Source organism: Desmodus rotundus, chromosome 9 (genome assembly GCF_022682495.2).
Source record: "Desmodus rotundus isolate HL8 chromosome 9, HLdesRot8A.1, whole genome shotgun sequence".
Lineage (NCBI taxonomy): Eukaryota > Metazoa > Chordata > Mammalia > Chiroptera > Phyllostomidae > Desmodus > Desmodus rotundus.
In genome coordinates this window covers 105639642-105662195 of record NC_071395.1, presented here as the reverse complement: position 1 = coordinate 105662195, position 22554 = coordinate 105639642, and the positions used below count along the sequence as shown (strand labels likewise).

Genomic DNA, 22554 nt, shown 5'->3' with positions numbered 1-22554 from the left:
TGATGCTTACTGATTGTGTTCCCTCCCTCCCAGCTCTGAAAGCAGTGCGTGCTCGTTACAGAAGACTTAGAAAATGTAGAGAGGAGTAAAGAAGAAAACAAAGGTCATGCACGTGATCGATAAGAACACCCCCTTCCAGGCATCCGCATGCTTGGCCCGCTCAAGGCAGCCCTCCAGACACTGTGACCAGCAAGGGCTGTGCTAGAGCCCGGGGAGGCGGTTAGTTCAGAGGGATGGAATCATCCAGGCTCTTCAGAACTTTCTGCAGCCACCCCCAGCTCCCAAGCAGATAGCATCTCCAGTCCGCGTGCTGCGGGGCCTCTTTCTGAGATACCGACAGACCCGCACGCCGCGCTCAGTCTTTCAGGCTCCTTCCTTTCTGGAGTCCATACCGATCTAGGGTGTGTTTGCTGAGGGAGGAGGGCACGGTGGCGCTGGGTTTGGGTGTGTGCATAGTCTCTCTCACTCCCTCACTGACAGATCAGTATTCAGTGTGGGTCTCTTAACAGGTGGTCCATCTCTATCCATTGCAGGTCCAGGATTTTTCCTAAAATTTCAGGGTGCTTGCTTAGTGTGGAACTTGGTTACAGCTTGACCAGGCTACTGAGCTGGTAGGCAACATGGCTAGTGGCTAGAACCTCAGACCTCTGGTTAGAGAGCCCCCTGCTACTTAACACAGTAGGACCCATGGCCAACTCAACATCTCCAAGTCTTTGAGTTCTTTGTCTATAGCTTAAAAGAGAGAACCTAGCCCTGGCTGGGGGGCTAGGTTGGTTGGAGCATCATTCTGAGCACCAAAAAGTTGCAGATTCAATCCCCGGTTGGGGCGCATAAGGGAGGCAATCAATTGATGTTTCTCACCCTGTTGTCTGTCTCTTTCTCTCTCCCCCCTCCCCACTTCCTTCCCCCTCTCTCTAAAATCAATAAATACATCCTCGGGTGACAATTTTTTTTTAAGTTTTTTTTTTAAAAAGAGAGAACCTAAAAGGCTGTTTTGAGACCCAAATGAAACATGAGAGGACTTTAAAAACCTTAAGCCCCAGTGTCGTAGTCTGTTGTTACATGGAGTCACACGTGTAGACCTGGTCCCTGGAACACACCTGGACATGAAATGTACAGTTGTGTCTCCCTGTGACACGAGCACGACCTACTTCCCGACAGCAGTGTCACTTTGCTTCACTTTCCAGATAAACAACCCCGACATGCGTGTGCGGATCCTCAAAGACTACGTCAAACAGCACTTCCCTGCCACCCCCCTGCTCGACTACGCGCTGGAAGTGGAAAAGATTACCACCTCAAAGGTAAAAAATGCCCCGACTCCTAAATCACAGTTTTGGGTGAATTTCTTGGAGAAAAATGAGACAGCCAACTTACTTGTTGATTGTGTAGCTAAATTAAACCTGGTTTTCTAGAAATTTTATTTCCAGTACATAACTAAGTTCAGCAGATATATGCTAAGTGTCACGTGGGAGTCCGGTCCTTCGCGAGACATTGAGGATTGAACTCAGTGAGAGGTCTCTGCTAACCAACTGGGATGTTTTGGTGGGAGATTTTTAAAGGTGATCAGAATGTGTAGTGTAATAGTAACAGTGATACAAGGAAAGAATGAGAAATAATGATAAGTGATTTTTCATATGTTTGCCTTTCCAGAAACCAAATCTCATCCTGAACGTGGATGGTTTCATCGGAGTTGCGTTTGTAGACATGCTTCGAAACTGTGGGTCCTTTACCCGGTGAGCTTCGCAGCCTTGTCGCACCTCTTCGTAATGTCGATTGGTTTTTGTTGCTCCCTCCCAACTCTAAGGGCAGCGCACGACAGGGCACTTAGAAAATATGGAGAGGTGTAAAAGAACAAAATTTGCCTCTCCTACCACCCAGAGCACCCCTCTTTTCCACTTTGAAATCAAAGAGAGCTAGTTCAGTCGTACCGTCGGGGGGAGAGGGTGGTCGTGTGAGCCGTTTTAAAAGTGCATGTTGGTTGTATGTTGCAGGGAGGAAGCTGATGAGTATATTGACATTGGAGCCCTCAATGGCATCTTTGTGTTGGGAAGGAGTATGGGCTTCATCGGTGAGTTAATTGTTGTTTGCAAGATGTTTATTTATTTTTCTTACCCCATGGTCCAGCTACACCTCTTAGCTCATGTGGTTTCTTCAAAAGAAACGTCACATTGACTTAATCGTTATTCCTAATCCTTCCTTTCTTACTTTCACTTCCCCCCTTATCTTGGTTCCTTTGGAAATGACTTTGATTGCAAACCCAACAAAATATAATTGATTCCCACAGTTCTCTTTTTTACCAAACCTGACATCTACCTGTGGAATGGATCTGGATTTACTTCCCCATTTCTTTGTATCTTAGCCTTTTGTATTGAGAGAGATTTCCTTTTCTTATCCTTTTTCCTTCACTAAACTTTAACAAATTCACAAACTCTTAATTTAAAAACATGCATTTGCTCCACCTTAGGGCACTATCTTGATCAGAAGAGGCTGAAGCAGGGGCTGTATCGTCACCCATGGGATGATATTTCGTATGTTCTCCCGGAACACATGAGCATGTAACTTGAGCCAGGAACCCTGCTGCGGTGAAGTGAAGGCGACTCCTCCCTTGGGACGTGGCGTGCAGACAGCTGGCACCGGAGCTTGCTATGGGTGGGCCTGGCATGTAAACGGCTGCTGGTGGGCAGGCTCCGGAGACCAGCACCCACAGGCTAACACTGTTCAGTCCACACACGAAGAAGCTTACTGGTTTTTTTTTTAATAAGCATAGAAATAAAAACCAAGCCAATACTTGTGACATTTGCTCTGCTACTTGCTGTATTTATTACATAAAAGCATCTAAGCACTGTCAGGATAGCGTCTTTCCTCGTTGTAGGGCTTTCCGATGTTGCTTTCTTTTTTCCATTGGTTAAAAAAATGTTTTCCTTGACAGAAGGGAATGAAACTTTTAAGACCTCAAGATATTATACACTTAAAGCACCCCTAATGTCTTGTTTTTCCACTTCCCTTTCTTCCTGCTCATATAACATAAAGAGCATTGTATTAATCTGATCTTTTTAGGATCTTTTTGTATGTTCTGTGTTAAAGGTTTGTCTGGTATCTCACTGAAATGTTCCATGTTGCAGACCAAAGTCTGCTTATGTCAGGGGGTTGAGACCATTGAATCCTTAGCTATTGTCACAAAATATGTGAAGTAGTAATTTAAAATGTAAAGTTGTAACATACATATGTTTAAAATGGAAACACAAAGCAAAAAGCTGTGAAATGTCTTCAGTCTTATGTTCTCTGTGTTCATGGAACTGACTTATCTGTCTTTTCCTGAAGTTGTGGGTCCAAGGACTCTTCTCCAGCCAGTTTGCATCTGTAATCCACAAAGATTCTGGGCAGCTGCCACCTCAGTCTCTGTATTATCATAGTTTGGTTTGAATAAACTATATAGTAACAATGAATATCAACTGCTGTCTCCTGTCATACATACCCCTTCATCCATATTCCTCTGAACTGTACTTTCTAATTTTACTACATGTAGTTTTAAAAATATTAATCTACCTCTTTATTTTTAAGGAATTAAAACACTATTTCCAAAAACAAAACCCCCACCCCTAAATCTGCACCTCCCTCTTTCTCAGTGAATGGGAACCAAAGCTCCGCCCACCCAGACACTCAGGCCAACTCGGCCGTCCTCCTGTACTTCTCTATCTGGTTGATAAATCCTGTCAGTCTGTCCTCTTTAAAACTAATTTAAATATAACTGGCCTTAGTTTCAGGCATATGACACAACAATTTGATATTTGATACACAGTGAGATAGTCACCACAATAAGTTGTTACCATTCAGTTTGCTCTTTATTTACCCCTCTGATGGATCCATATCTGGTGTGCTAACTTGTGCCCCTAGTTCTACTTTTGACTTCTTACAGTCCATTCTCCATGCAGCTACCAGTGATATTTTTAAAAACATCTGTTTCATGCCCTTGCTTAAAACCCAAAGGTGGTTTTTGGTCAGCTTTTTAAGGAGTAAACCGAACAGTCTAGCTCTGGGCCAAGTACTGCAAAACACATCAAGCGTCTCACTTAATTCTCACAGCCATCTTCCAAGGTACGTAATATTACCGTTCTTAGAAGATAATAGGTAACGTGCACGCCCTCATTCATGAGTTGCATCCCCAACTCATCGGTAAGTTGGGGCTCAGTTTCAAGTCTTTTAAAAATTTACTCCAAAGCCATTTAAACCTTTACATAAAAATTCTATGTTGCCACCCAAGACACTAACAATGGATGATGGTCTAAGGTGGCTTTTGTTTTCCAAAATGCCTAGGATGAAGAGAATGCTACTCAGATAGGGAAAGAAGACAGGCCATGCCACACCGACAGTGGGTGGCAGACCTCGTCGTAACTGGACGGCAGTAGTTCCCAGCTTACCCAACATGGGACAGAGGCGGGCGGGTGCCGCGGCGCCTGCGCAGACCCCTCTGCCGACTGGCTCCGCCCAGTGTCCACTATTTATTCCCAGAATCCCTCTGCGTCGCCCCACAACGGCTGGACCGTTCTGAGACTGCGGCGGCCGGGCGCGGCGGCGTCAAGATGGCGGCTGCGGCAGTAGCGGCGGCGGCCGCAGCAGCCGCAGCAGCATCTCTTCAGGTCCTGGAGATGGAGACCATGGAAACCGCTGCCGCAGGCTCGGCGGGGCTGGCCGCTGAAGTCAGGGGCAGCGGCACGGTGGACTTCGGGCCGGGGCCTTGCTTATCTGCCATGGAGGCGAGCGGGGGCGATCCGGGCCCGGAGGCCGAGGATTTCGAGTGCAGCTCTCACTGCTCGGAGCTGTCGTGGAGGCAGAACGAGCAGCGGCGCCAGGGCCTCTTCTGTGATATTACGTTGTGCTTCGGCGGTGCCGGAGGCCGCGAGTTCCGGGCCCACCGTTCGGTGCTGGCCGCTGCCACCGAGTACTTCACGCCCCTGCTCTCGGGTCAGTTCTCGGAGTCCCGCTCAGGCCGAGTGGAGATGCGCAAGTGGAGCTCCGAGCCCGGACCCGAACCCGACACGGTGGAAGCCGTTATCGAATACATGTACACCGGGCGCATCCGCGTCAGCACGGGCAGCGTGCACGAGGTGCTGGAGTTGGCCGACAGGTAGGCAGGGGACTCGAGTGATGCAGGGAAGGTGAGAGGTGGCGACGCTGGCTTCCCTCCCGAGGCCTGCATCCAGGGGACGGCGCAGGTGGGGAGGGCAGTGCCTACGGATGGGCTCGAGTGAACCCTGAGAAAATGCATCTGTTTGATTCTGTGCCTGCTGTGTGGCGGCTTCAGCGCTGGGCGCTGAGGATGCGGCCGGCCAGTCCAGTGAGGGCTGCTTTCCCTGGTGGAGCTCAGATTCCAGGTGGAGGAACAAAGGCAATGGAAAGCAAAGCCCCCATTTTCTAAGTGTGGTGTTGACGTTAAAAAGGGGTAAAGTGGGGGACGGGGACGAAAAGATAGTGATTGGTTAGAGGAAAGACCTTTCTGAGTAGGTGACATTTAAACCGACCTCTGTACAGCAAAGATGGGGAATGAACATTCCGGGCAAATAGCGCAGAGGCTCTCAGGCAAGATCCAGTTTGGCGCAGAGAACTAAAAAAGAAAAATTCAGTGGGACTGGATATAGGGGGTGAGGGAGGGAAGGGTTTGTGAAACGTGTTGGTATAAGGAATTTGGATTTTCTAGGTGATGGGAAGCTTGGTTAACGAAATTATGAGGTTTAAATTTTTAAAAAGATTATTCTGCTGCTGTGGTAAATGGATTGTAGGGGGCAGGGAGGGATGCCCCAGAGACTGGTTAGGAGGCAGGTGAATGCCATTTATAGAGATGGGAGGAGCCTGCTCGAGCAGTATTATGTTACTGATACATTATTTTAACAAATACCTATTGAGTACCTTTTATACACTAGATCAGACACTGGGTTCAAAGGTGCTGGGAAGTTAGTGGTGAACAAAACAGACAAAAAGGCCCTTTCCTCATTGCACTCACATTGGGAGATGGACAACAAATAAATGAAATAGCACTTTGGTTGATTGTTAGAGCTATGATGAAAAATAAAACGACACATAGAAAGTGCTGATGGAGAGAAACTTTTTAAAAATTGAATAGAGAATCCTTACAAAGAGGACATTTTGCAAAAAAGCTGAAGTTGGCGAGGTGAATTGGTGTTTCAGGTGGGGACAGAGGTGTAAAGGCCCTGGGGTGGAGCTTGTCTGGGTGGTGAAGAAGAGCAGGAGGCCTTGGTGGCTGGATCAAAGGGATGCCGAAGGAGAGGAGGAGGGGCCTGCGTGTGGTGATGGAAGTGGACCCAGATCCCATAGGGCCTTGTGGGCCTGTGGCAGGAATTGAACTCTTATTCTGCATGAGATGGGAAGGTTTGAGGCAGAGGGGTGATGCAGTCCGATTTGAAGAATTCTGCTATGTTGAAAAAAGAAAGGGGCCGCAGGGAAGGGGCTGCGGGCCAGACACAGCCTAGTTCTGGAGGTTGTTGCCTCCGTGGCGGTGACTTGGATTGAGGAGGGAGGAGTAAAGGTGGTAAGAAGTGCTTCAGTTCTGTCAACATTTTGAAGATGAGATGAATTCGCTGATGGATTTGATGGGGCGTGTGAGGGAAAAACTGCTAGTTTTTGGCCGGGGCAGTTGGAAAGTTGGAGTTGTTATTCATTAACATGTGGAAGTCTGCAGGAAAGCAAGTTTGGGAGAAAGATCAGCAGTTTGGTTTGGATCCAGATGTCTGAGTAGGTGATTGGATATCAGAGCATTGGGGCCTAGAGATTGGGAGGAAGGTAGCAGATGGATGATCATTAAAGCTATGGGACTGGGTGAAGTTACTATGTAAAGAAGAGAAGGGGCAGGACTGAGCCCTGGGGTTCTCCAAAATGTGAAAGAGGAGCCAGCAGAGAAGACTCATCTCATGGAAGCCTAGAAAGAAAAGGTGTCTAGGAGTGAGTAGCCAGTCACGTCAGCTCCGTCAGTCATAAGTGGTCGTTGAAATTGGCGATGGGTCCTTGATGGCATTCGTTGACAGGAGCCATTTTTAAATTTTTAAAAATTCATTGTTGTTGGTTCATTTTTTTAGAGGAAGGGAGACATTAATTTGTTGTTTCACTTATTTATGCATTCATTGGTTGATTTTTTTTTGGGGGGGGGTAAGATTTTATTTTTTAGAGAGGGGAAGGGAGAGAAACATTGATCAGTTGCCTTTTGCATGCCTCCAGTGGGGGAGACCCAGCCTGCAACCCAAGTATGTGCCCTGACCAGGAATTGAACCCTCAGTGAGCCCTCAGTTTGCAGGCCAGCACTCAACCCACTGAACACCACTAGTCAGGGCCATTGGTTGATTCTTTTGTGCCCTGATGGGGCTCAAACCCCAAACCTTGGCTTATCGGGAGGACACTAACCGGCTGAGCCACCCAGCCAGGGGCAAGAGCCATTTAAACTAGGTCTTGCTGCAGAGAGGATCGGAAAAGTGATACACGTGGAAATGTTTAGGGAGGAGTCCAGGGAGATCTCTCTTTTCCCCCTCTCAAAGATAGGGGATATTAGAGCATGTTTGTGTGCTGATGAAAAGTGAATCAGTAAAAGAGGAGAAATTGATGTTACAGGAGCAGGGAAATACTTGCAGGAGCAAAGTCCTCAAAACCAAGAAGGGATAGAAGCCATATTAAAAGTGGACAAGTCGGTGGGAAGGCAGAATTAGGGTAAAGCTGTAGGCAGCTTGGGTAATGGGAAGATGAAGTGTCTGCCTGATGGCTTCCCTTTCCTCAAAGCAGTGCGGACCTGGGCCATCCATTAGCGGATGGGGTAGGGCGGGGTGGGCAGGTACAGATCTGAGGGGGCGAGGGAGGGGGGTTGAATAAAAATGGGTATGGAAGGCTCACTGCATTCACTCACGCTGTGTTTGCTTCTGTCAATGAGCGTGTGTTTTTCAGATTTGTCTCTGCTTTACTGGGGGTTCGGGGGTAAGGAGGAGGAGAAAACACCCCAGGCAATTTACTTAAAACTCTAACTCTTCTCCATCTGTCAGCTGCTGAGCAGCTGCCTTGTGTTGGGCACTTTTCACAGTGCGCTGCCACCATCACATCTGATCATATCAGCTCTGAGGCAGGATCCCTCTCCCTCCTCCCCGCATGTACTCTGTTGGTCATTACCTACCTTGTAGGGCACTTACACTGTAAATAACAGGAAGTGCAGTATACGGTGCCCATCGCATGGCGAATACCTTGTATATGCTGTTGTTTTCATGGAGCAGTGTTTCCAGATGCTTGTCCAAGGGAATATCTCCCAGAATTACCTAGAGTGCCTGACAAATACAGGAGCTGGAGGAGGGTTGGAGCCTGGGAACCTAGTGACCCTGGCACCCAGGCATGTTTGAGAGCTGCTAGAGCTGTCACACTCCACCATGTCTTTGTCTTATGTCTAAGATGGTATCTTCCCTGAAGAGGAGGAAGGGAGCCTGTCTTAATCATCTTTATATCACTGTTGGATAGCATCATTCATGGTCAGTGGCACGAATTCAAAGCCAACAGGACTCCCCAGCTTGGGGTGCGGTGAAGAAGAAAACTATTCAGTACTAAACAGCTCAACCCTGATACAGCACAGCTGTGAAAACAGCATGGGCTGTGCAACAGCTCAATTGTGATACGGGGAACTGTGAGTCAGCCGAGGGGCCGGGCCCTTTCCGAATAGACAGCTCTGCTCCCTGACGGTCTGCTTTGTGCCGCCCTAGTCTGATCCTTTCTGAGCTGCTCCGTGTTCAATGACACAGCTTTGGTGTTTCAGCTCAACCAAGGACACACAGACTACAACGGGAAAGGAAAGTGTGTGCTCAGAGCGGGAGAAGGAAGCTGGCTTATATGGACAGAAGTCCCTGCCTCTGGTCCCTGATTAGTCTATCCTCGTGCAAATGAGGGCTTCAAATCTTCATAGTTCAATTGGTCCAAAAGACACTGTCCTGATTGGTCAGAATAGAGCCATCCTGGTTGGTTGGAGCTGCACAGTTCTGATTGGATGGGGAGAAAGCCTCAGTCCTGTTGGTTGAAATAGGATTCCAGGAACTCCTTTATAATGGCTGGCTCAGATGGCAGAAACACTGGGCAGGCCTCTCCCTAAAGTGCAGTTTGTGTGAGAGGCTCCTGTGTAGAAATGGCTACTAGGCTCTGTTTTAAAAATTTGAGCCCAGTTAGCCACCAGGAGCCCTCTCTTAGTGTGTATTGTCTGTCTCTGGGTTCACAATAGTTGTAATAACCGTAATAACAAATGGTTACTGAATTAGGCCTGAACTGATGAGGTCATCCTCATATTGTTAAGGTTCTCAGTGCTGGGGACTTTCTGTTTTTAAAGATGTGGTCACAAATTGACTACCATTAGGTCTGAATTCTGCCATATTTAAGGATTTGGCTAAAACTATTGTGGAGTTTTTTTTTTAATTTAACTTCAGCCCTGGCTGGTGTGGCTCAGTGGACTGAGTGCTGGCCTGCAAACCAAAGGGTCGCCAGTTTGATTCCCAGTCAGCGCACATGCCTGGGTTGTGAGCCAGGTCCCCGGTGGGGGGCTCATGAGAGGCAACCACACATTTGTGTTTCTCTTTCCCCTTCTCTCCCTTCTCTAAAAATAAATAAATAAAATATTTTAAAAAGTAAAATAAAATTTAACTTCAAACAAATTTAGGTGGGCGATTTCTACTCAGTTACAGGCCAAACCACTTTCTTTTCTTTTTTAAACCTGGACTGTCCTACATTTTTTTTGTGTGTGTGTCCTACACACAAAAAAACCCATGTGTTTTTTATTGCTGCTGTTTTATTTCCTGACTTCTTCAGATGTTTGAGTTTGTTTTGTCACTCCTGCTTTTAAAGGGAAAGCAGCTTGGCCCGAAGTGCTCACACACTCCCCAGCACCCTCCCTTCACTTGCTGACTCGGAAGAAAGGTCAAGTGGAGCGGTGATTTCAACCTCTGACATGAAACCTTCACTGCTGTCGCTTCTGATGCTTGAGCAGACAATCTCCGGGCCACAGTTTCTGTACGATGCAGTCAGTGCTTAATAAAGTCTCTTCACTGAGACCCTGCCTCATCGAAGAAGAGGCTGGTCACTGGCTAGGGCTTAGGGCAGGATGGCATAGGCAAGTTTGCCTGGGATTTGCTTTTGCCAAGGGCAAACTAAAGTGAAAATAAAGTATGGGACTGTTGCACTTTATTAAAGGATATGTTCTGGGAAGCCTTACATAATCTAAAAACTCCACTGTGTAGGTATTAGATACATTATGTGTAATATGTAACTATATACAAACTATATAATACAAATAACTTAAAACATCATGTATAAAGATGGTTTTATATATGCTTGTAAACATACTTTTCAGCATAATCCATTTTAATTTGGGAGGATTTGCTTTTATTCAGATATTGTGCATAAAGTGAAATGAAGCTGACCATTTCAGTTTGTATAACTCAGATGCTCTCAAAATGCAGCCACTATATTTATGCACATTTGAAAATTGATCTTTCTTTTTATTGATTTTAGGTTCCTGTTAATTCGTTTAAAAGAATTTTGTGGAGAATTTCTTAAGAAAAAACTTCATCTCTCTAATTGCGTGGCCATTCATAGCTTAGCTCACATGTATACCCTGAGCCAACTCGCTCTGAAAGCTGCCGATATGATACGGAGAAATTTCCACAGAGTGATCCAGGATGAGGAGTTTTATACTTTACCTTTCCACCTTATTCGAGACTGGCTGTCAGACTTGGAAATTACGGTTGATTCCGAAGAGGTCCTTTTTGAAACAGTTTTGAAGTGGGTTCAGAGAAATCCTGAAGAGAGAGAGAGATACTTTGAAGAACTATTTAAATTGCTGAGATTGTCCCAGATGAAACCTACTTACCTCACTCGCCATGTCAAACCAGAGAGGCTCGTGGCCAACAGTGAAGTTTGTGTCAAGTTGGTGGCTGATGCGGTGGAGAGGCATGCCCTGAGAGCTGAGAACATACAGTCGGGCACGTTCCAGCATCCCGCTTCTCCCGTCTCGTTGTTGCCTCGCTATGGGCAGAACATGGACGTGATCATGGTCATTGGGGGCGTGTCAGAAGGAGGGGACTATTTAAGTGAATGTGTAGGGTATTTTGTGGATGAAGACAGATGGGTCAACCTGCCCCATATTCATAACCATCTGGATGGACATGCAGTGGCGGTAACAGATTCCCATGTGTATGTTGCTGGGTCAATGGAACCAGGGTTTGCAAAAACTGTGGAAAGGTATAACCCAAATTTTAATATATGGGAACATGTTTGTAGTCTGATGACAAGGAAGCATTCTTTTGGACTAACGCAAGTCAAGGGGAAGCTCTACAGCATTGGAGGACATGGCAACTTTAGTCCTGGCTTCAAAGATGTTACTGTTTATAATCCCGAGCTTGATAAGTGGCACAACTTGGAATCGGCACCAAAGATTCTTCGAGACGTCAAAGCACTAGCCATTGAAGACAGGTTTGTGTACATCGCTGCCCGGACTCCTGTGGACCGGGACACCGAGGATGGATTGAAGGCTGTAATTACTTGCTACGATACGGAGACTCGACAGTGGCAAGATGTGGAATCTTTGCCGCTTATTGACAATTACTGCTTTTTCCAAATGTCCGTGGTCAACTCAAACTTTTATCAGACAGCATCATGCTGTCCCAAGAGTTATTCTTTAGAAAATGAAGAAGCAGTCAGGAAAATTGCCAGCCAAGTTTCCGATGAGATCCTTGAAAGCTTACCTCCAGAAGTCCTCAGCATTGAGGGAGCAGCCATTTGCTATTACAAGGATGATGTTTTCATTATCGGCGGCTGGAAAAACAGTGATGACATTGACAAGCAGTACCGGAAAGAGGCCTACCGGTACTGCGCCGAGAGAAAGAGGTGGATGCTGCTTCCTCCCATGCCGCAGCCTCGCTGTAGAGCCACGGCTTGCCACGTGAGGATCCCGTACCGGTACCTGCATGGCACACAGAGATACCCTATGCCTCAAAACTTAATGTGGCAAAAAGACCGGATCAGACAGATGCAAGAAATACATCGGCACGCCCTAAACATGAGGCGAGTGCCAAGCTCTCAGATTGAGTGCTAGGTTCTCTAATACGTGCGGCCTAGGACAGTTACACCTGTTTCGTGAGGGTGAAGGTATCCAGACTGTTACTTGAAAAAGTATGTCGATAACTTATTTTCTACAGGAATTGATTGTTGCCTCCTATAAAGGAAATAACAGTTAAAACCGGAAGACTGGGAAACTCAGTACGTGGTAATTTTTGTGAGTTTGCAGCCTTTTTGTGTCCTTGGTCTTCATCTCTGGCTTGTGTGTATGTGCTAGGGAAGCAAGATCTTATTAAAGACAAGTGGGAAAACCAGGTATAGTTACTTGGCTTGTTTTCTGCCAAGAAGTTCTGACCCCTTTGTCTTGGGGACTGAGGTTTTCAACGGGCTGGAAGCACCGGTTTTATTTGCACATTTACCTTGATACTTCTTTTCATTCTCTCCTGAACGGTTGGTGTTGACGAGATCGGAACTTTCGCCTTGAGCCCTCATCTGCGAGAGGTCTGTGTAGCGGACTGAACGTTGAAGGGAAAAGCACACTATTTCGGCAAGATGGCTTTAGAATATTTGCATTGATATTTTGTTTATCCAGAAATGCTCTTTTGTTTCCTTCCAGAAGAGTTGACTGATGAGGAATTTGTGATTGGCTCATGCATTTTTTGAATATTTTTCATTTCTTTAGCAACTCAGTTATCAACTTCAAGCTCTATCACTCTGAGGAGATAGTAGTTGGCAAAAGTATTGATCTTTAACTGATTGAATGCAGAGGACATTATATATATGAAATTCACTTCTCTGACAAGTATTAGTGTAGACCAAGAAATCAAAGGCATTAAAAAAAATTTTACATAGTTTTTTCAGGATTTGCAGGCTTATTTAAGGATAAGTCAATGAGTGTAAATAAATAATGCCTATGACAATCGACACTCAATGCCTTCGATTTTAAATTTTGCCCTAATTCATATTTAATAGAATCCTTATTTCTTTCTAAAAGAAGCTTTTTTTGCAATGGGAAGGACATAACAATTTGGAGAAATGTTGCTAAAGAGAAGCCTTACTATTCCTCAGCCCCGCTTGTTAAGTTATATCCAGTCGCCCTAGACTTTTTTTTTAATGAGAGTTTATTTGAGCCTAACTGACCACATATGCTGGGAGCAAGATCTCAAACGCTCCCCAGTTGCCCTAGACTTTCATTGAAGCTTCACCTGAGCCTAGAATATAAAACTTGAGTGCATAATTCTGGCTCTTCAAAATTTATTACTGTAGTTATCTTTTATTTGTTTTTATGCATTCTTCTGATTCTCTTACACACTCCCGAGCTTTATACAAATTAACACTCAGGTGGACTGTTGTAGCACTTGGTAACTTCTGCTCCTGCTGTTTGCAATGGGGTCCGGTGTATTTTTCTTGTTTCTTTTGGAATGTCTCTATATTCTTAGACATTCCGGAATACTGTCCTAGAAATTAAATCCTAAGTGATTTGTTTTTTGTTTCCTACTCCATTATGGTTAACCTCCTTATTAGTCATATCAAACATCAAAAAAATTAAAAAATACAACCAGAAAGTTTAGCTCTCAGTTTGCTGCAAGACTATTAATGTTTAATTCTTGGACTCTATACTAAGAACTTTCCTGAAATTTCCAAATGGATATCCCTGCCTAGTACAGTTTTTCAATAAACACGTTGGAAATCTTTAAAACCATTTAATTTAGCCCTGGCCAGCCGGTGTGGTTGGTTGGAGCGCAGTCCAGTACCCTGAAAGGTGGTGGGCTCCTGGTCAGGGCATGTACCTAGGTTGCAGGTTTGATCCCCGGTTGGGAGACAATGAATCAATGTTTCTCTCTCTCTCCCTCCCTCCCTCCCTCCCTCCCTCCCTCTCTTGCCTCTCCTTCCTCTCTCTCTAAAGTCAATAAACATATCCTCAAGTGATGATTATATTTAAAAAAACAAAGAGCAATTTAATTTAGGTTGGGGTGGGGGTAGGAAACTGCAAGTCATATTGCTATGTGAGGATATAGTATCCTACCCAGCCTCAACCATTTCTCAGTTTCTCTGTATTTGTAGTTATTTTAATAAAAGCCATTGGATCCTGAACAGTGCAAATTCTTAGTAGTGAGAGGTCTATGCAAGTAAGACAGAAAAGCTCGTTGAATGGCGATCTCATTTCTCTGGTGGGCTGCGCTAGCAGACTTCCTTTCCTTGGTGGGTTAAATAATTCAGTAGTTCACTAGGGTGCCAGTTTCTTTCTAGAAGGATTTGGGCCTGTGTGTTTTGTCTGGTTTTCTGAGACAGTCATTACCAACTTACGTGGAGGGATGTCTGTCTTTCACGTGATGTGGCAGAAATTATAACTCATAAGATTTAGGTATAATCTGGTTTTGAAAACGTGATTGAAATTGTTGTTTTTTAACTTAGCAGGCGGCCCAGGCCATGGGTGGAAAGACGGGGTAAGTCCTTCCGTGCATGACGTGTGCAGGTTCTCCTGACTCCTGAATTTCCGATTTTCGTACATGGATTCCCACGTGTGGCTTCACATCAATAACTTTTGTTTCTGAAATATCCTAACTAACTCGTTAATCAGGAAAGAAACCAGATTTGCTTAAATCTGTTCAAGGCTGACATTCCGAAATTCTAAACGAGATAACTTCCTGGCATATCTGGAAAGGTTCTGATTATGAAGAGACTAAAGTGGCTCTTTGGGGTGGGGAAATTGCCCTTTTCGGTGAAAACTTAAAAGATTGTGTTTTACAATTTAAGCAGTTAAAACTACAGCTTTAAAAAATACAATTGTGTATTTAAGCGAACCTTTTTTTTTTTTGCTTTTGGTTTTGTGGAAGGAAAAGAGTAATTGTTTATATAAAAAGTAACAACTATACATAACTTTGAGTGAAGCTACTTCTATCTCAGAATGTATGTCTTTTAACTATACCTTCCCACCATGGTTTCTTAAAAAATCAGTGGTGTATATTGAGAATGTCAGTCATGAACTTAGTGTTTGAGTATTTCATTTGCAGTTATTTGCATGACTAGTCTTGTGTATCTTGGCTTTTGCTGTGCCAATTCAAAAGTATTTTGCTAAAAAAAAATCTCAAAATTCATTGATATCAATTTTGTTTTGATCAGCTGGTTTTGTATAGTACTTCTGGGACCAAAACATTTTTAAATACTAACTTTAAAAATACAGAACAGTCTGGAGCTGAAAAGATGGTGTTTATGGAAGATTTGTGTGTTTATGTATTTTAAGCTCTTTAGGCTGCTGGTAAGGCAGTTTCTAGGGCACACTTTTTTCTTCATGTTTCTTGATTAGTGTAGCATGTGGTATGTTTAAATACATTATTCTCTGCCTCGTTATTCTATATGAACACTATACTCTTGGTAGACAGGTAAGCTAAATTGTGTATTTTAGTTACTTGGCCTAATCAAGCATAACCAAAGGGACTTTTTGTGCTTTTCTTAAATTAAGCTTAAATAAAAAGGGCATATTGGTCGCATTTCATGTCTTTCGAAAACAAAGAGTTGCGAAGCACGTCCATCTGCCTACCGTGTAAAAATAGGGTGCCTATCGGTTGCTATGTAACTGTAGAATATTTGAGAAACAATTCAGTCTTCTGTTTAACTGTCAAACCTTTTGGCACAGTTCATCACTCCAGTTTGTTACTTTGTTGAGAATAGTCCCTTTTCGTTTTTGTTACAACACTAACATAACATGTCACTGGAAACAAGGGAGCTCATCGTGGAGTGATGCAACACAGTAACAATGACATGACAGAGTGATGGTTTTGCCTCAAGGAATTTAGGTAGCCCAGTGACTGCTTTTTGTTGCTTACCTTTGTAGGGCTTTTGTCTTGCTCAGTATGACAGTGAGGCGCATACAATAGAGCACTTGGGAAGTTAATCCTTCCGCATATGCACTCCCCGAAAAGTAGTGCCTGCTAGATGTCTGAAGACCTTAGAGTCCCTGTGCTAGGCCTAGCTCATCGAGTTGTTTGTAACATACACGCTTAGTCCAGGCTGGTGCACAGTGAGTTTTGGGGGCCAGCAGTATCCAAGCCCCTATTCTACCGAAAGTATAACCTTGACCATCTCCTGTAAGTCGGGAGATGTGGAATTTCGGACACTTTGAGACATTACATTGTAAAATAGCTTGTTTTGTGTTCCTAAAGCGCTCTTGTTCTGTGTTCGAGTACTAGTGGTCTCACTGAAAGTGCTAAATAAACGTATTTCATTAGAGCTGGTTTGCACCGTGTGATTTTTCCTTTTTCAGCGTGTGCTTTGAATATCCCTTTCTTCCTTCCCTCTTACTCCCTCATTTGTTCAGCCCTTGGCTCCCTTAAGTTGAACATTTTCCAGTACTCTTAAAAGTTTAAACACTGAATTTATTTTAAAAAAAGAATTAATTCTTATTGCTCAGACTTTTTATTAGCTAAACGAAGAGGCTCATACAGGCAGGGTACTCGTTGAAGCGGAGTACTTCACTTCGTCCCGCAGTGCCAGTCCCGTGAAGTGGTCCCTTCTGGCCGCGTACTCCCCGACGTTGGCCAGCCCCGGGACCACGCAGCAGCTCAGGGCGCTGCGGTAGATGCTCATGTCGTGAGCGTCGTACCACTCGTCGGTCTTCTCGTCGTAGCACTCCACGTTGAAGGTGGTGGTGAAGCCGTTGAAGCCGCCCACCACGAACAAGAGGTCATCCACCACCTCGATGCCGAAGTTGCTGCGAGGATTGAACATGGTGGGGATTGTGCGCCAGGTGTTAGCCACTGGGCTGTAGGCCTCTGCACTCCTGAGTCGGTTAGCTCCGTCGAAGCCGCCTACCTGCGCGCAGCAACCAAACGTGACTGGCTGTTAACCCCTGGTTCTGTTCACCTAGGAAGCCCTTCTGGGGGTGGGGGGCTAGTGATGCCACGCCTCCCTCCTCCGATGTCTGCCATTGGGGAAAAACCTTTTCAAACGCTCCCCCACAACAGCATAAATCTGTTCACTAACAGAGAAGCGAGGGCGTCGCTTTGGTCGTGGCACAGGGGGACTCACCGCGTACACGTGCTCTCCATAGGCGATCACGCCTATCCCGCTCCTCCGGCTCCTCATGGGCGCTATGACGGTCCACTGGTTGCTCTCGGCGTTGTACACCTCGGCTGTGAACAGGCACTCGTTCCCATTAAACCCGCCGCATATGTAGACCTGTGGGAGGCAGGCCCGAGGTGACGACGGCCGAGACCGCTGGGGTGGCACGGGAGGGTGTGTATGCGGGGCGGGGCGGGGGGTGCGTTTTTGATGCCAGTCTGTGCGCACTGCATTTCTTTTTTCCATGTGTGCCGGCATTGCTTTTTAGTTTTCGTTTTTATGGTCACGCTCAGCATTTATTACACACAGTGAAAGGATGCAAATAAAAACTCGGCCAGGGAAAGAGACTCATGGGGCAGAACGCAAAGACGGCCCAGAGGACGAGCTTCCAGTTGGCGTTTCCTCGTGCAGTCGCGGGCAGCGCTGCTGGAGGGCAGGGCTGTGCGCCAGTACGCGGGGGGCACCGTCGTCCAGGGGTGCTCGCCTGAGGCTCGTGTTCAGGTTTCACAGACGTGGCTGCCCGCGTGCCTACCCTGTACACGCATTGCTTTTTAATAAGCAAAGTAAAAACAGTTACAAAGGGCGACTCAGTCTCCTGATGAAGGAATTGAACTGCAAAGAGTGCTGCTGCTTGTTTCCCACCCACCCCCAAAACCAAAGAGCGCTATTTCTGGGCTTGTGTGCTCTCACGCGCCCCCCCCCCCCCCGGCTTTACCTTCCCGTAGAGAGTTGTGGCACTCGCGTCACTCCTCTGCTCGTGCATGGGGGCGATGAGTGTCCACTGGTTGGTCTCGGGCTCGTAGCGCTCGGCCGTGTTGAGACGCACGTAGCCATCGAATCCTCCCATGGCGTAAATGAAGTTGCTGAGGACTGTCACGCTGACGTAGCAACGCCTGGAGTGCATGGGGGCCACCTGGTGCCAAGTTTTCTTAACTGGGTCAAAACGCTTAACGCTATTGAAATAGTCCACGCTATCAAACCCCCCAATGATATACACGTAGCCTTTCAGGTAGGCTGCCCCGTGGTAGGCACGGGGGCTCTCTTCCTCACAAGTGACGTTCACCCATCTGTCTGCCCGAGCATCGTATGCCTCAATGGCATTGGTGGGGCTCCCACCACTCCAGCCACCAATCGCAAACAGGATGGCATAGGGCAGGCGAGGCCTGGTGAGTGGGTTGGTGAAGTCCGAGTTGGAGGGTCCATTCATGTTTAGGTCGTACATGGCCTTTAGGGCATTAATGATGACTGGCTTGCATTCCTCGCTGTCTTTGACATAGTCATTCATCTTAACATTGTTCATGAAGTACTCAGCATGCATTAGGGCCAGGCGAACCTGAGAAGGAAATGCAGCAAGCGATTTAAAGTGAGGTGAGGATGCCTGGAAAACCCACATCCTTAACCCCCTGTTTTACAGCCAGCCTTTGAATGGCAGTAGGGTCTTTTTTTTTTTTTTTTTTAATTTACAACTCAACTTAAAGATTTGTTTTTAAGAAGTGGTATACATTAGGATGCTGAGAATGAGCTAGAAAATGATCAGCAAGCTAGCCCACTCGTTGGCCACTGCACAGCACTCCTAGACCCCCCAAAAAACTGTAGTAAACTGTTCCGTAGGTCAGTATTTGTCTCTATAGGTAAAATGACATGAATTAGCACCAAATGACTATGACTTCGGTTTCTCTTTTGGGTTTGGACAAAGGTAAAAGACCCTTCAGAATTTTTTTGGAAATTCTCCTTCCCCCACTGCCAGGGAGAATTTTGATCAAAGAATACAACTGGGATAAAAGGACTGGGATAATAGGAACTAGCAATGCCAAGGACAAAGAGAATTGCAAAGTTCCAAAAACTAGCAGGTGATGCCTTCTATATCAGTGTATGTAAATACCGCCCTGGAATCTGTCAGACATCTGACTATGGCTCTCAGGACAATTTCCCCGGGATAAATGAATCGAAAGTGAGCAATTCAGCATCCCACAAAAACAATAATTAAACTTGACCTTGGGGAGCAAAACTGAAATATGCTGCTTCCTATTTTGGGGATCGTGAGCAATCCACTTTAAAATGGCCTCAAAAACAGCATCTTCTTGTTTGACGTTTAGCTCGTCTTTCTCAATGATGTCCTTTAGTTCGGTGACTGAGAGCTCTAAGAACTCTGCCGAGACCTTCACCATCTCCTCAAAGTTGTGCAGTATGAACATGTAGGCCTTCTGCCTCAGTTCCGGGCAGTAGTAGTAGTCGGTGAACTTGCAGATGCCGATACAGTTGTCCAGACACAGCTCTGACTTGAGGAACTCACAGCAGCCCCTTACGATACCCATGATGTTAAACTGGTCTGCAGCAGCCAGCAGCTTCTCCACGTTGTCTGGTGTGATGGGGACCGTCCTGGTGTACGCGTATTCGATGATTAGCTTCATCATGTCAGGGGAAATGCCGGGAATGTTGTACACCTTCTTTTCAGTGTTGTTCCAGCCACTTGTAAACAAAGCTCTGGGGAAAAACAAAACAAAAAACTAGCAGTCACTGCAACGTTTCTCTCCAGTTTGCCATCATTTCCCTCACTTTTTCTTGCTGAAGAGAGTTCGGACATTTTCCAAAGAGCACCTTGGAAATAGACTGGTGTGAGGAAGGAGCAGGGAGAGCAGACTGTGCTTTATACAGTGGGCAGGAGAACTTTTCCAGGAACTGTGGTCGCCGCTATCCTCCTCGTGATAACTAGGTCCCTGTCTCCTTTGCAGATGGAGAAATGGGGGTCTAGAGCTCGGAGTAAGACCCAGGTCTCTTCTGTCCCAACCCCATGCCCATCAAACTCTACCTTGCGTAAGAAAATTAAACTTGAGCAATATATGTTTAAAATAAGTAATCTTCACCCTGGCTGGTGTGTCTCAGTGGATTGAGTGCCAGCCTGCAAACCAAAGGGTCATGGGTTGGATTCCCAGGAAGGGGCACGTGAGAGGCAACCACACATTGATGTTCCTCTCCCTCTATTTCTCCTTCCCTTTCCCTCTCTCTGAAATTAAATAAATAAAATCTTTTTAAAATATATAAAATCTTTTTTTTTTAATTTCAAAAAAAGAAATAAGTAGTTTTCAATCACCACATGCCCATAACCTAATCACTTCTGTTGCTACCTCCGTGGTCCAAGCCCCCACTGTCTCTTGCCTAGATTGGGAGTAACCTGCTAGCAGGTTTGCTCTTCACAGCTCCCGACTTTAGCCACATCCAAGCCACCCGTGTTCCTCTTAAACTCAGCCAGGGGTGTCCAGCCTGTGGCTCGCAGGCCACCTGCAGCCCAGGATGACTATGAATGCGGCCCAACACAAAGTCGTAAATTTACTTAAAACCTTTTTTTTTTTTTTTTTTTGCTCATCAGTTTTTGGTAGTGTTTGTGTATTTAATGAGTGGTCCAAGACAACACTTCTTCTTCCAGCATGGCCCAGAGACACCAGAAGGTTGGACACCCCTTTGGCAAGTCAAAACCTTCCATTGACTTCCCTTCATACGCAGAGTAAATACAAAGCCCTTACCAGGGTCTACAGAAGTCCCGTGAGATGAGATCTCCACCAGTCACACCTCTCCTGCGGTGTCTCCTCCCACCTTCCCCCTCACTCCATTTCAGTCCCGCCAGCCTGCCTTCCTTGGATGCACCAGAAATGCTTCCATCTTGGGTCCTCCCCCTGCCAGTCCTTCTGCCTGGAAGGCTGCCTGGATTCCCTTGAAATCTCTGCTCAAATGTAGCCATGTCAGCACGCGATAATCCTGTTTAGAATTGCCACCCATCACTCCCTGTCTTCTCTTTTTCCTTAGCACTTACAGTCTGGTATGTATCTTATTTATTTAATGCCCATTCCCCCTACCAGAAGGTAAGCTTCAGGAGAACCGGACTGTTTCTCTCTATTCGCTGTTCTATTTCCAGTACCCACTATAGTCCCCGTCACAAAGTGGACACTCGATAAATAATTATTGAGTAAATAATGACTACCATTACACTATGTAGCTGACTGCTTTCCTAGGTGTTGAACAAGACGGAATTCCCTGCCCTAGCATACATTTTGCTCCCCTTTTCTGGGGGGGGGTTAAGAAAATATGGGCTTAGAGGTCAAAGTCTTCTCTAGAGCAGGGTCCATAAATATAGCCACTGAGCCAGATTCCACCCACCTCTCTTTGTACTACTGCCCATGAGGTGAAAACGGTTTTCTACATTTTTTAAATGGGCGGGGGGGGGGGGGAGTGAAAAGAGTGTTTTGCAGCACCTGGAAATTAGAATAAATTCAAATTCAGTGTCCATAAATAACTGTACTGGAGCACAGCCATGCTCCTTCACTTAGCACTAGCTGCGGCTGCTTTCCTAAAGGCAGCGTGGAGCAGTTGCGTGCGACAGAGACAGCGTGCCTGCAAAGCTTGAAGTAGGTGCTGTCTGGGCTTTTTGAACACTCTGCTGGAGATGGAGGTAAGAGTTTTAGCAACAGGAGGGGCAGAATGGATTACTCAGACATTCTCAGCTCATGAACAGAATAGCCCTTTTATTTCCTGGGTTACAACGGTTTGTGCCGAGACTCCCTTTCCCTGATATTTCCGGGGTGCTTTCCCTGCATCCCCCTTCCCATTCCCCCAATCCTTGTTACTTGACCACCCTGTCTGAGCTTGTCTGAGCTGGGATAGGGGCATAGGGGCGGCTGAAATGGCGTTACCATCTAGGTTCAAGCAGGAAACCCAGTATAGGCGCTCGACTTTCCCAAAGGTTGGTTTGAGTGAGAATCAAAGCAGGGGAAAGCAGCTGGCCAACCAATAGGTGGTTGAAATCCAGCTGAACGCCAGAGAGAGGTCTGGTGTTCAGTGGGAAGAGGGTCCAGCCCTAGTTGGGCCTCTTTGGGTGGCAAAGGCTACGGGAGCCCAGAGCTTTGACAGAGCCCCTAAACTCGAAATGGTGGGGCAGGAAACCTGAAATAAAGCAAGAAGTCACATGCACCCAGCCCCTGGTTTGGCTCTGTTCAGCAACCCTGTTATACCTAAAGTAGGAACTGCAGCTACAGAGGATGTTCTTGTGGGCATTGAACTCAAAGCCATTGACCTTGATGACCACATCGCACAGCTTGCCCTCCAGCCTGAGCTCGTTGAAGATCTCACAGGTCATCGCACTCATCTTCCGCTCCATGTGAGGTTGGTGGAACCGGGTGGAGGCCGCCGCGCCCTCCATCTCCATGGCACCCTGGGACCAGCTGAGAGAGGCTGCTCTCCCCAGGGGGTCGGGAGGGTTCTGGGGGGGGCCCTTTAGCCAGCTGTCGCTCCTTGTCCCTTCTACATTTTTCATGTAGGGTCCATCGGGCAGCCCAAGTTCCAGAATCCCGAGCCTGCAGTGAGGTCACCCTCGGGATTGTGCTCTCAGGTTCTGGAACCCTCTCCTGTCCCTGGCCCCTTCCTCCT

General features: G+C 46.2%; 3 protein-coding genes across 8 annotated transcripts in view; 2 read left to right on the top strand and 1 right to left on the bottom strand.

The window, feature by feature from the left end:
* ACLY (ATP citrate lyase) overlaps positions 1-3452 on the top strand; it is a 40260-nt gene extending 36808 nt beyond the window's left edge. For all 4 annotated transcript variants that reach the window (XM_024553496.4, XM_024553495.4, XM_024553493.4 and 1 more), the window contains 4 exons: positions 1188-1301; positions 1651-1733; positions 1992-2068; positions 2465-3452. In XM_024553496.4, the coding sequence (XP_024409264.1) occupies positions 1188-1301; positions 1651-1733; positions 1992-2068; positions 2465-2559 (369 nt within the window). In that variant the 3' untranslated portion in view covers positions 2560-3452. The remainder of the gene's footprint in view (positions 1-1187; positions 1302-1650; positions 1734-1991; positions 2069-2464) is intronic.
* Positions 3453-4541: 1089 nt separating this feature from the next.
* Positions 4542-16305, top strand: KLHL11 (kelch like family member 11). 3 transcript variants are annotated; one of them, XR_006654497.2, is made up of 3 exons: positions 4542-5125; positions 10531-12576; positions 14494-16305. XR_006654497.2 is itself a non-coding variant. In XM_024553498.3 (2 exons), exons 1-2 carry the CDS (start codon positions 4581-4583, stop codon positions 12110-12112), a joined length of 2127 nt encoding a protein of 708 aa, XP_024409266.1. In that variant the 5' UTR covers positions 4542-4580; the 3' UTR covers positions 12113-16305. The 3 variants fall into 3 exon arrangements, 1 of the variants encoding a protein (XP_024409266.1); XR_006654496.2 differs by having other exon boundaries at positions 14491-16305; XM_024553498.3 differs by having other exon boundaries at positions 10531-16305.
* Positions 16306-16478: 173 nt separating this feature from the next.
* On the bottom strand, positions 16479-22333 carry KLHL10 (kelch like family member 10). Its single transcript, XM_024553848.3, has 5 exons — positions 22140-22333; positions 19131-19620; positions 17852-18469; positions 17104-17253; positions 16479-16887 (listed from the first exon to the last, which is right to left on the bottom strand). The coding sequence occupies exons 1-5, from the start codon at positions 22331-22333 to the stop codon at positions 16513-16515; spliced, it is 1827 nt and encodes a 608-aa protein (XP_024409616.2). The 3' UTR covers positions 16479-16512.
* Between the last annotated feature and the right edge of the window lie 221 nt (positions 22334-22554).